Here is a 14,196-nt window from a genome sequence, read left to right on the forward strand (position 1 = left end):
TGAATTTTTTGTTAGCCCAGTAAGAAATTTAACCCAGGGTCCTCAGGTATAGCTTCTAACTTTGCCCACTCGTTCTAACACTGAATATAAGCAAGTCAGGTGGGGCTAAGTGATCTGCATGAATATTATTTTCTATGATCTCATTGAGTTTAACAAATCCACAGGTGAACTGGAGGGTGACAGGTATAATCAGGAGATATCAATGGCAAACATTGTCAGCAGATTTATTGTGGAACCCTGTCTTGCTGTTGTTTCGAACCTCTAGTGGTTTCTGGATGTAGCGATCAGGACAAGCGAATGTGGTTTCCTTTGCATTTTAATTTACTTCACTTGTTTGTGCCTTGTATCCACACAGGGAAGATGATATCAGTGAGAAGAAGCTGAGTCTTGCTTTGCAATGCGAAAACAGACTGGGGCTGCCTCCAGTTTCTCCAAGTCAGTGCAGAAGGAATACAATTGTGGCAGAACTCTTTGATGAGGTGTGGCTAGAGGTCCTGGGGTGTATGGAGGAGCTGATCCGGAAGCACTGGGAAGAGCATGTTTCAGGTATAAAGACACCTGAACTTGAGGTATAACGATTTTGCAAATTGTTTCTGTCCAAAACACATTTTCAGTTTCAAAGCTCTGAACTGAAGACACATGAGCTACTCTGTGAAGGATTTGAAGATAAGTGCTAATTCTGGAGATTACTGCTTTTCAAATCACTTTGTTCAAATGTTTAAAGGAACTCGTCAGTCAAGGAGCTGCTGAGTGAGTTCTAACACCGTCAATCAGAGTGCCTCAGATTCAGTTTCTGCTGTCTACTAAGTTGACTGATCTGGGCTATTTCAACAGATGGATTTAGGATTTTTAGGTTGGGAGGGGAATTATTTCTGCATAATTAAGTGTCTTTGCTGAAAAATATTTGTGCGCGAGTTACAATTACACCCTTGTGAATGAATAATAGACGGGTATGGGTAGCAAGGTGGCACGGTAGTTAGCACTGCTGTTTCACAATGCAAGTGACCTGGGTCTAACTCCAGTCTCCCCATGTCTGCATGGGTTTCCTCCAGTTTCCCCCCACAGTCCAAAGATGTGTGGGTTAGGTTGATTGGCCATGCTAAATTGCCCCTTAGTGTCAGGGAGGTTAGCAAGGTAGATAACATAGGGTTACGAGATAGGGCTCGGGTGTGATTGTTGTCTGAGCAGGCTCGCTGGGTCAAATGACCTCCTGCCACTGTAGTAATTCTATGATTCTATTCTAAGTAGTTCTGGTGTGTAGGGTACTGGCTACGGTATGGGGCAAAGTGGAGGCTGTAATGTTGGCGCTGTCTCTAACTGAACCATGCTCGGACCAGTGTTCTTGTGAGCCCCATAATGAGGGAAGTAGAAAGTGTTTAAGCTAAACCGGGGGGCAGGGGGGCTGCTGAGGGATCAAACTTGCATAGACGTAGCTATTCAAGAGGTAGAGTCGAGGCACAAGAGCAAAATAGTGATGTAAGAAATGAGAATCAGAGAATGGCAAGTAGGAACAGAGGAAAAACCTAAGAATACAGTCAAGTCTTGATGTTACAAAGATCACAAAAAGACAGAACTAAAGACCGTGTATCTGAATGCCCACAGTATTCATAACAAAGTAAAATAATTGATAACCCACATTGAATTAAATAAATATGATCTGATAGCCATTGTAGAGGCAGAGCTTCAGGATGACAAGAATTGGGTACCAAATTCAAGAAGAATAGGAAGCTGAGTAAAGATAGAGGGGAGCACTCTTAATCAAGGATGGCATTGGTGCAATTGTTGGAGATAGCCTTAATTCAGGAGATCAGGATACAGAACTGGTTTTGGTGGAAATGAGAGATAATGGGGAAAGAAGTCACTAGTGGGAGTAGTTTACAGTAACTACAATGTCAAACAATCCATACAAAATTAAATATTGGGTGCTTGTGAGAAAGGAATTGCAATAATCATGGTGATTCTAATCTACATTTGAATTGGAAAAATCAGATTGATAGAAGTAGCTTGGGTGAGGAGTTCATAGAATGCTTTTGAGATAGTTTCTTTGAGTAATCAGAGAGCAGGTGATATTAGACTTGGTATAATGTGATGTGCCAGGATTAATTAATGGCCTCAGTGTTAAAGTATCTCTAGGCAGCTGCAACCACACTATAAAAGGGAGAAGAGTGGACCTAAGACTCGTATTTTAAACATAAAGGAGGGCAACCATGTGGGCATGAAAGCTGAGCTAGCTGAAGTGAACTGGGATATTGTCTCAAGGTGAGCCTCTGGTTATTAAGCAACAGCTTAGTTTTTCTTGAAAGCCTGTAATTGCTTTTACATCATCAAACCTCAAATACAATTCAGGCACAGTTTAAAGTGAAACAAAACCTAGCATGAAGTGAAACTAAAGTTTTAACCCTTTCCTGGGACACAAGTACAAAAACTCAAATTAAACTACTATGTTATTTCTAATAGCCACGATATAGATTAAAATAAACACTCCAATATCTAGAGTCAAGTATTCTTCTACATTCTCAGCATGTGGCTGCTGGGGTCATGGACAGATTGGCACCATAAACAGAACTTAAAGCATTCCTCTCACACGACATATTTAAAAAATCTTAAAGGCAGATTATTGTCACAATATAAATGCTTTGGAGGTAGTTCTGGAGGGGTGGGATTTGTTAGATTGATAACTGGAATGAGTAGGTTATAAGAAATAGGAGCAGGAGTAGGCCATCTAGTCCTTCGAGCCTGCCCCGCCATTCAATAAGATCATGGCTGACCTGAAGTGGATCAGTTCCACTTTCCCGCTTTCTCCCCATAACCCTTAATTCCCTTGACTATCAGAAACCTATCTACCCATGACTTAAATATATTCAGCGAGGTAGCCTCCACCACTTCAACGGACAGAGAATTCCAGAGATTCACCACCCTTTGAGTGAAGAAGTTCCTCTTCAACAATCTAAACTGCACCCCCCCTTTATTTTGAGGCTGTGCCCTCTAGTTCTGCTATCCTTTCTAAGCGGGAAGAATCTCTCTACCTCTACCCTATCTATCCCCTCCATTATCTTATATGCCTCTATAAGATCCCCCCTCAGCCTTCTAAACCCCAACGAGTACAGACCCAGTCTATTCAGTCTCTCCTCATAGGCTAACCCCCTCATCTCCGGTATCAGCTTAGTGAACATTCTCTGCACTCCCTCCAAGGCCAATATATCCTTTCGCAAATGTGGCGACCAAAACTGCACACAGTACTCCGGTTGCGGCCTCACCAGTGCCCCGTACAGTTGCAGCAAGACCTCCCTACTTTTATATTCTATCCCCCTCGCTATAAAGGCCAACATCCCATTCGCCTTCTTGATCACCTGCTGCACCTGCAGACTGGGTTTTTGCGACTCATGCACAAGGACCCCCAGGTCCCTCTGCACCGTAGCATGCTGCAGCTTTTCGCCTTTTAAATAATAATTCCTTCTACTATTATTTCTACCAAAGCGGATAACCTCACATTTGCTCCATCTGCCTGGTCCTCGTCCACTCGCTCAGTCTATCCAGATCTCTCTGCAGACTTTCCACGCCTTTCACGCAATTCGCTTTTCCACTCATCTTCGTGTCATCAGCAAATTTCGTCACCCTACACTCAGCCCCCTCCTCCAGATCATCTATGTAAATGGTAAACAGTTGAGGCCCCATCACCGATCCCTGTGGCTTGCTACTAGTCGCCAACTGCCAACCAGAATAGCACCCATTGATTCCAACTCTCTGCTTCCTATTAGACAACCAATCTTCTGTCCACGCTAACACCTTGCCCCCAACTCCGTGCACCCTAACCTTTTGCAGCAACCTTTTGTGAGGCACCTTATCAAACGCCTTCTGGAAATCTTATAATCTTGTTATCTTGTAACAAAGGTTGGACAAATTGTGCTTGTTTTCATTGGAGCTTCGAAGAGTGAAGGGTGACTTGATTGAAGTATTTAAAATCCAAAACAGTCTTGACATTGTGGAGTTTGAAAGGATGCTTTCTTCTTATGGGTGAGTCCAGAACCAGAGAATGGCTATCCCTCAAGCTTTTGTTTAGTTGGAAAAAGCATGATGCGTGAACATGTTCTTTCTGTCTGCCAAGGACAGACCTTGTGTGGGTATAACCCATAGAAAACCTACAGAGCACAAAGAGGCCATTCAGCCTGTACCAATTGTGAACAAACATCTTACTCAGACCCTACCCTATTCCCATAACTCCACACACTTCCCATAGCCAATTCACTTAAGCTTCAGACCTTTGGATTGTGGAAGAAAGTCTGTGGCTTCATTGAATGGTACTTGGAGAACAGTTTAATGTGATAGCACGACAGACCACGATATGCACTGGTTGACCTCGGGTTCGTGAGCTGAGAGCAGTGATAGAGCATGCCTCCTAGAGCGCAGAGTGGTGGTTGAACACAAGTCCAAACTTGCGTTCTGCAGGAGCACAAGTCGAAGCTTGCATTGCAGCAGGTTGTCATTGACCTCCCTTGTCCATAGTGTGCTTTGAATACACAAATAAATTACTTTACCCTGCTGAGTGATTGTAGAGCCTCGCAATTAGTACAATTAGCCATGTCAATACTTCTGCATGACTGTTCCAAATTGAAGTTTACAACAAACTCCTGCCTTTTTTCAAGTCAGCTAGTACACTAAGAACTTGACATTGACTCTTCCTCAGTTCTCTGTTGAGTTGCCAATCAAGCTGTCTCCTTGGTTCATTCCCCTCCCTACTTGGCTAAGCTAAACTTAGTAAATAGCACAATAATGAAATCAGTCCAACGTTGTACATGTAAACCTCTCTAGAATCTTTAGCAATAGCAATCACAAACCAATAAAGCTTTATGAGGCAAAGATTGAGGCAGACACAGTGGTATGTAAAACAAAGACTAAAGAGCTGCAGGAATGATTTGGGATACAGGAAAATAATGCAGGGCTGGAGGAGTGATTTGACAAAGAGTGATTCTATTTACTTGCAAAATTACTGGAACAAGAAACTGTTGGCCCAGGGTCTACCTGAATCAGACTGGGGCCAGAGTCCTAATAAAAAAGGGCGGCATGATAGCACAGTGGTTAGCACTGCTGCTTCACAGCTCCAGGGTCCTGGGTTCAATTCCTGGCTCGGGTCACTGCCTGTGTGGAGTTTGCACATTCTCCTCGTGTCTGCATGGGTTTCCTCCGGGTACTCTGGTTTCCTCCCACAGTCCAAAGATGTGCGGGTTAGGTTGATTGGCCATGCTAAGAAATCGCCCCTTAGTATCCAGGGATGCGTAGGTTAGAGGGATTAGTGGGTATAATATGTAGGATATGGGGGTAGGGCCTCGGTGGGATTGTGTTCGGTGCAGACACGATGGGCCGAAGGGCCTCTTCCTGCACTGTAGGATTCTATCATTCTATGAAAAGATAAAAGGGCGGTCACAAGGATTTTAAATAATATGAAGGTGCTCCTTGAGTAAAATAATACAGTATAGAGTATAGATAAAAGTTTGAATGGCGTGGGATGAGTGGAAGGAGGGAATGGCATCAGAGAAGTGGCATGGGAAGAATGAAATAGCATATGAAGGGATGGCATGGGAAGATTGGTGGTGGTGGCATTGGAGAGGTGATATGGGAAGGATGGAACGGCTGGATTGGGATGGGGATGGCATGGGCAAGAGGGAGGTTACAGCAGGATATGGATAGGCTGGAGAACTGGGCAGCTGGAATTTAATCCAGAAAAATGTGAGGCAATGCATTTTGGAAGGTCTAATGCAGGAGAGTATACAGTAAATGGTAGAACCCTTAGAAGCACTAACATACAGAGGGATCGAGATGTTAAAGGTCCACAGTTCCCTGAAGGTGGCAACACAAATGGATACGGTGGTCAAGAAGGTGTTTGTCTTCATTGGTTGGGGCATGGAATATAAAAATTGGCAAGTCATATTGCAGCTGTATAGAACTTAGGCCATTTTTGGAATACTGTGCCACGCTACCAGAATGATGTGGAGATTTTGGAGAGGGTAAAGAAAAGGATGTTGCCTGTTTTGGAGGGTATTAGCTCTGAGGAGCAATTGGACAAACTCGGTTTGTTTTCACTTGAACGTTGGAGGCTTAGGGGCAACCTGAAAGAAGTTTACAAAATTATGAAATGCATGGATAGAATGGATAGTTGAAGTCTTTTTCCCAGGGTAGAAATTGTAGAAGTTTCTATGGATATGTAAAGAGAAAAAGTGGCAAAAGTGAATGTAGGCGCCTTGCAATCAGAAACAGAGAAAATAAATATGGCCAAGGAGCTAAATTCATGCTTTGCTTCAGTCTTCACAAAGGAAGTCTCACAACACCAGGTTTAAGTCCAACCAGTTTATTTACTCTAATATATACTCTCATCAGTATTCTGTAAACTGTGTGTCTCTTTATATGCCTTTCTCTGATCAGAACCTTCCACACATCTGACAAAGGGACACCGTTTCCGAAAGCTTGTGAGTTTACTATCAAATAAACAGGTTGGACTTAAACCTGGTGTTGTGAGACTTCTTACTGTGTTTACTCCAGTCCAACGCCGGCATCTCCACATCTTCACAAAGGAAGACATGGATAATATACCAGAAGTTGTGAGAGAGGTAACTCTAGTGAGAAGTTGAAGGAAATCAGCATTAGTAGAGAAATGGTTTTGGGGAAATTCTTGGGATTGAAGGTGGAGAAATCTACAGGACCTGATAACCTTCATCTCAGAGTACTTAAGGATCTGGCCCTGGAAAAGTAGATTCATTGGTGGATTCATTGGACTCTCGCCTGGTTCCTACAGATCGGAGGGTAGCTGATGTAAGCCTGCTATTCAAAAGCGAGGTAGAGCGAAAACAGGGAACTATAGACCAGTGAGCCTAATGTCAGTACTGGAGAAGTTGCTGGAGTCTATTATCAAGGATTTCATAACTCTGGATTTGGAAAACAGTATGACAAAGTCAGCATGGATTTACACAGGGAAGTCATGCTTGACAAATCTATTGGAATTCTTTGAGGGTGTAACTCATATTTGACTAAGGTGGGTTGTTTAGACTTTCAGAAGATTTTCAACAAGATCTCACATAGCAGACTATTATGTAAAGATAAAGCACGTGGGATTGCGGATAATGTCTTGTGATGGATAGATGGATGTGTCCTTTCATGGAGTTTGCTTTGTGAAAGCAAATGAAATTGAAAATCACTTGCTCATACCAGTCTTTCTTAGTACATCAAGAAATAAACTCTTCAATTGCTTTGGAACTTGGTCCATCCAGCAAAGCCTGGAGCCAAAAACTTATGATGACATGACAAAGGCCCTTGAAAAGCACGATTCTCTAAAGTTATTGATCATAGCGGAACAGTTCCACCGAATGAATCAAGTAGAAGGCGAAAGCATTTTCAGTTTGTGGCAATCTTAAAAAGACTAGCACAACATTTTGAGTTTGGTGAGTTGTTAGAAGGTACTATTCGCAGTTGTCTAGTTTGTGGTCTCTAAATGATGTTATCTAAAGATTACTTGCTGAGCGTACTTTGGTTTGAAAATTGCAGTGTCAATGTAACTGGCTGCTCAAGAGACTTCACAATTTAGTGCAGGAATGAAGATCCACAAGTTGGGAACTACCCATAAGAAGTCAAAGCAGCAACATGCATGTCACAGTAGTGTCAAAGTGGGTCATTCAAAAAATGAATGCTGGAGTAAGGAGAGTCATTGCAAAACTTGAGGCAAAATGGGTCACATTGCAATAGATCATTGGGCTAAACAGGCTTCCCCTGAGAAAAACACTCCGAAGAAAAATCTGGAACCTTCAACAAGGAGAACAAGTTGCATTGTACAAAAATAATTTACAAAATGGAAGAAAATAATTACAATTGTGAAGAAGTGAATGCCCTGAAATATGATGAACAGTTTCAGCTGAGCGTTGAACCCATACAAGATGAATCACCTAGATTCTGGGTGATTTCAAAATTAAGTGGACAACATATTATTAGGATCGAGGTTGACACTAATGTTGCTGTATCTTTTATTCCTGAGACTACCTAGCAGCAAAAGTTGAAGCATGTTCCTTTAAAATCATCTGATGTGATTTTGAGAACATGCATGGAAGAGGTCATGCCATTAAAAGGTTATATCATGGTCAGTGTAGAGTTGAGTGGGCAAACAGTTGAGTTGTATCTCCATGTGGTCCGTGGAATTTTCCAGCACTATTTGGGAGATCATGGTTGGAGAAGATACAGCTTAACTGGCACGCTGTCAACTGATTGTTTGATGTCAAAACAGACCTGAAAGCACCTTCTACATAAATATGAGAGTGTATTTGACTATATGCTTGCCTCAGTGAAGGGAGTTCAAGTGAAATTCAAGGTAAAGCATACTGTTAACTCAAAGCTAGAGCAATGCCATGTGCAATTCGTCCCAACGTTAAAGAAAAATTAGTGTGACTTGTTTGCACTGGTGTATTAGAGCTGGTTATAATGAGTTACTGGGCTACCCCCATCGTGCCTATCATGAAACCAGATGATTCAGTTTGTATTCATGGTGATTTTAAAACAACCGTAAATCCAGTGTTGTGTGCTAATCAGTATCCGTGTCCTTTAATTGAAGATTTGTTTGCTGGGTTATGGATTCAGCAAGATTGATTTTTCGCAAATATATTTACAGATGCATGCCACCATTAATTCACAACCATTGCATACCACCTTTACTCATAAAGTTCTTTTTTAGTATAAAAGTTTTGTTACAGCCTTTTGGAATAATATCTGCACCAGTCCTACTCCAAAGATTGATGGATCAGATTTTAAGTGGTCTCTCTGGTGTACAATGTTACCTGGATGATATTCTAATCACAGGATCCACTGAACAGGACCATTTGAATAATTTAGAAGCAACATTGGAATGTCTTCAAACACATGAACTGAGTATCAAGAAAGAAACATTTGACTTTTTCCTGACATCAGTCCAGTTTTTGGGCCACATTATTGAGAGCAAAGGCCTAAATAAACACCTAAAAAGATGGAAGCATTCATCCAATGAATGTAATGCAGTTGGGTCCTTTTGAGGACTAATAAATTATTATGACAAATTTATTTCTAACTTAGCTACATTATTGAAGACTTGCATAATTTGCTTTGCGTGAAACAGTCACGGAACTGGACAACAGAATGTGAGAAAACATCGTAGGATGTCAGTGGTGCTTTGCAGAAATCTGAAGTATTGGTTCATTTTAATCCAAAGCAACCATTACTCCTGGCTTGTGACGCTGCACCTTATGGAGTATCGTTCCACATATTATGCATTTGGGAGAAAAATAGCTTTTGCTTCGCATACTCTGACTAGTGCTGAACCTAACAATGCTCAGCTAGAAAAAGAAGCATTGAGTGTCATCTTCAGCATGCAAAGGTTTCATCGTTACTAATATGTTCATCATTTCACATTATTGACTGATCATCCATCCTTAAATACCAATTTTGGGCTATATGTAGTCGATTGCTAGTCAATTGTGAAGTTGATCACTGAAATTATCTGCACATTCTTATGATGTAAAGCATCATCATTCCAAATGCCATGCTCATGCATTATTATACTTACATTTACCTATTGATGAGATGCCACCAACCTACTTTTGCTAATGTTCTTTATCTTTCACCAGTAGATCATTTGCCTGTGACAGCTTCTCAAGTTCAGAGACATACCAAAAATGATGCTGTGATGGGGAAGGCAATGGATATGGGATTGAAAGGAACAATAGCTGGAACGCATCGTCCGCATCCTGTTTCGAAACCACATGTGTCAAGAAGGCTTGAGTTGACCGTCCAAGGTGGGTGTCTATTTTGGGGAATCGGAATGATCATTCCTCCTAGCCTGCGTTGAAGATTTCTTGAACAACTACTTGAAAGGCATCCTGGTAGAGTCTGGATGAAGGAATTAGCACAATTATTTTTGGTGGCCATGTCCGAATGCTCAGATTGAAGAAAAAGTGGAACAGTGTCAATCCTGTGCACGAATAAGAAATATGTCATTAACGTCTCCTTTACACTCTTAGAAGTGGCCTAAAATTCCATGGCAACGATAGATTGTGCTGGTCCATTTGAGGGTTATATGTTCATAAGCATAATTGATGCACACTCAAAGTGGCCAGAAGTTGTTATTATGAGATCCACTACAATTGAAGAAACCATTTAAAAACTTGATGAATTTTTTGGCAAGATTTGGTAAACCAGAACATATTGTTAGCAATAACGTTTCACAGTTTACTTCGCAAGAGTTTGAGGATTATCGCAAAGTAAATGGTATTCAGCATATAAAATCCGCACCTTATCATCCATCAACCAATGGATTAGCTGAAAGATTCGTACAATGCAACATTTTTTAAAAGCTTCAAAAGAGCAAGATTTGTTACCATGTTATGTGAATAGCTTTTTGGCATGTTATAGAAACACTACCATGTGACTATCCAAATTTATTATTACCTCCAGGAACTTCAGAGATAGTAGAGTGTCAACAAAAATCTCAAATTGCTAGATGAGAAGTGAGGGTGAGAAACAATGCTCATTTCAACAGGAAGATCAAGTGCTGGCACGTAATTACGCCACGAGTGAGAAATGGGTACCAGCCATTTCTTTAGTAAAAATAAGTCCAATTTCACAGTTCAAACCGAAGATGAACTAGTTTGGCAACATGGTGCTGTCATCTCATAATTGAGTCGACTGTCCAAGGTGAAATTATTGGATTTCGCCAAATCACCTCCATGAGTATCAACATCTTTAGTCCCTAATGTTGTCAGAATGTGGGTTACTTAATGATTATGTCTCTGGTGCTATACACATGAGAATGATGCAGAGTTAGTTCCAAGAAAAGAAGTCTCTCCTGTAATTCCAAATCTTCTCGGGCCAAGGACTGCCAAATTCCAGAATATCGTATACAGCGACCTCTTGATCAGTTTTCTTATTGAAGATGGATAATGATCAATGGTGCATAGTATTGTGTCTAGAGTATTATTGATCCAAGTATAACATTGGAATAACTTTTTGTCATGACCACAAAAGTAAGCGGGAGGGAGGTTAGATATTTAAAAGGGTTGCAGGATCCTTTAACAGCTGATCACATGATTTGATGATGATGTCATTAGGTTGTTGACAAAGGGTGCTGTTTTATTTTTTGTTTGTACTTGGTGCAGTGCAGAGAACATCTAAAATAAATCACTTGTTAGCATAGATTCCGTACAGTGCAGAAGGAGGCCATTCGGCCCATCGAGCCTGCAGCGACAGCAATCCCACCCAGGCCCCATCCCTGCAACACCACACATCTACCCTGTTATAAATCCTCTGATATCAAAAGGCAACTTCATACGGCCATTCAACCTAACCCACGCATCTTTGATGTTGTTGTTGCTTTGAATCCATTTTTGCAAACCCCGTCGTTTCTTTTTATGAAAAAACACACCCCTAACATAGTACATTACGATTGGTGTAACTGCAACTGGAGTATTGTGTATAGTTTGGTTTCCTTATTTAAGTGTTATGACGACAACAAAGGCCACAGGGGTTCATCAATAGGTTTATCCACGGGCTTTGTGAATTCAAGCTGCCTTATTGAGCAGTGAACGAGGTTTTTAAGCTAATAACTTTGCCCAGATTGGAGATCTTGCGGTGAAGACTACCTGATTAAGCTGTGGGAGCGGACTTTCCCTTTGGTGCATAATAAACGGTATTGGGTCAAGAAACTGATGTTTAGCTGAATTGCTACGTTGGCGATGAGGAGAAATATTCCTTTTTCTTCCATCTTTCACTTTAGATAACGTCAAATTCAAGAATTTCTCAAATAAGAAAAGGCCATTATAATTCTTTTCAGGAAACCCATTCCGATGAGAGCAGTGGGGAAGATTGGGTCCAATACACTGAGTACATTACTTCTTCCATGCTAACAACATTGAAGGAGAAGAAAAGAAGAAAGTCATATTGCTAATGGCACGTGCTGCCATGTATTTCAGGGTGATAAGATCTGACCTATCCGTTTGCCCCTAACTCAAAACTTTTAATGAACTGGCCGACCTGGTAAAACAAATCACCATGACCCAACACCCCCAGTAATCACCCAGCAATCTCTTCAATATGGTTGGGAGAACCCCTGGAGAACTTGTCACTAAGTTCTTGACAGGGTTGTGGAAACTGATTGAACACTATGAATTTGGACCGCTTCTTAATGAAATGTTGCGGAAAAATTGCGAGCAGCATAAATGATCTAATCATCCAAAAGAAGCTGTTGACAGAACCCAATTTGGACTTTAAAAAGCCATTGAGATTTCCTTTTCACTTGAGAATGCAGGAAAAGGGGCTCAGGAGCTACAAGGGATATCAAGCAGCACTGTCATACAACCAGTCCTCTATGGAATGTGCTTGGGTCAACGAGGTATAAAGGGCCCATTTCAATATAGGAATGTCACCGACAGCGGCAGTGCCAACTCCAAGAGTATTAAAGATGAAATCCAGAGAGGTGTGATGCCAGTTGATGGTTTACTATGAGGACTGTCAAAGGACACAGCCACAGAGATGTTTCAGGAACAGGCAAAATGCGAGCTACCCAGGAAGAAAACCAAGACCTGAGCCTACCATGCTGATATCTTGTCTTCCAGAAACAGAGACACTGCAACTGATTACCCCAGTAATGATGGAATTACTGGTATTGGCCATCCCTCGAAGATGGATGTGTATATGGGAGTCACAGTCTCCATTATAGGTGAACAGACCTATAAGCACCTTCAGTTGGGCATCTAACACCTGAGCTTGGACAATATGAGGACCAGGCTAACCACCTTCACAGGGGAACCTTTACAAATAAAAGGCACCACAGTGGCCCCAGTGACATATAGACAGCAACCAGCTCATCTCTCAATCATTGTTGTATGGAGGCACGGACCAAGCCTTATGGGGAGAGATTAGCTCCAGCATATTGGGCTGAACTGGTTGGCGAACTTCAGACTAGGAGTGGGAGGACTTTACAAAGTTATGAGGAGATACCCTGGAGTTTTTCAGGAGAGCTTGGTGAAAATAGAAGGAGCCAGGGCCAAGATATACATTGACCCCTACAGTACACCTAGATACTTGAGAGCCAGGCCAGTCCTTTACTCCATGCTGGAGAAGGTGGAAACTGAACTAGGGTGGCATGAAAGTTTGGGTATAATAAGGCCAATGCAGTTGGCAAAATGAGGCATGCCCGTAGTCCCTGTTCTTAAGCCTGACAAATTGGCTTATCTTTGCAGAGTCTACAAACTGATGATCAGTCGGGTCTCTAAACCCAATAGGTACCCTACGCCCTGGATCGTAGTTCTGTATGCTAAATTAGCAGATGGCCAGACATTCTCCATGTTGGATGTGAGCCACACCCATCACCAGCTTGAATTGGATGAGTCCTCCCAGAAATATGTACTAATCAACACACATAAGTGACTCTATGAGTATACTTGTTTGCTTTTCGGGGTCTTGTCAACATGTGCCATCTTCCAAAGAGTTATGGAGAACATCCTTAAAGGGCTACCCAAGGAAGCAATATAAACATCTTGGTTGTGGGGACTTCAGAACAGGAACACCTGACCACCAAGAATAAGTCTTGCAGCGATTCTCCAGGGCAGGAGTTTGCTTGAAGAAGGAGAAAAGCATTTTTCAGGTGGCCAAATTTATTTAGGCCACCGAGTAGATGACAGTACATTCAATAGAGGATAACGTGAAGGTCGTGAAGGAGGCACCAATCCCAAGGAACACAATGGAGTTAAAATCCTTGCTGGGGTTATTCAGTTACTGCAGAGAGTTTATCCCGAATTTGGCTTTCTTGCTGGCCCCATTGCATGCCGTACTATGAAAATCCCACAGATGGTCTTGGGAAGCTCTGCAGGCAGAGGTTTATTCCAAGGTCAAACGTCCGTTACACTTATCCAACTTACTGGCCCATTTCGGTTCTTATGGGAGCAGATTTAGGACTGAGTTGAGGAGGAACTTCTTCACACAAAGGGTTGCATATCTGTGGAATTCCCTGCCCAGTGAAGCAGTTGAGGCTACCTCGTTGATTGTTTTTAAGGCAGGGGTCAATACATTTTTGAACAGTAAAGGAATTAAGGGTTATGGTGAGCGGGTGGGTAAGTGGAGCTGAGTCCACGAAAAGAACAGCAATGATCTTATTGAATGGCAGAGCAGGCTCGAGGGACCAGAAAGCTTACTCCT

The 14,196-nt window shown here is 41.9% G+C and overlaps 1 protein-coding gene across 4 annotated transcripts in view; it reads left to right on the plus strand.

The window, feature by feature from the left end:
* fam149b1 (family with sequence similarity 149 member B1) overlaps positions 1-14,196 on the plus strand; it is an 82,703-nt gene that overhangs the window by 30,627 nt on the left and 37,880 nt on the right. For 2 of the 4 annotated variants that reach the window (XM_080215729.1, XM_080215732.1), the window contains 2 exons: positions 356-546; positions 9,633-9,800. In XM_080215729.1, coding sequence (XP_080071855.1) covers positions 356-546; positions 9,633-9,800 — 359 coding nt within the window. The remainder of the gene's footprint in view (positions 1-355; positions 547-9,632; positions 9,801-14,196) is intronic. The other 2 variants (XM_080215730.1, XM_080215731.1) reach the window with 2 other exon arrangements.

Source organism: Carcharhinus amblyrhynchos, chromosome 31, assembly GCF_965287045.1.
Source record: "Carcharhinus amblyrhynchos chromosome 31, sCarAmb.v2.hapA, whole genome shotgun sequence".
NCBI classification, from domain to species: Eukaryota; Metazoa; Chordata; class Chondrichthyes; order Carcharhiniformes; family Carcharhinidae; genus Carcharhinus; species Carcharhinus amblyrhynchos.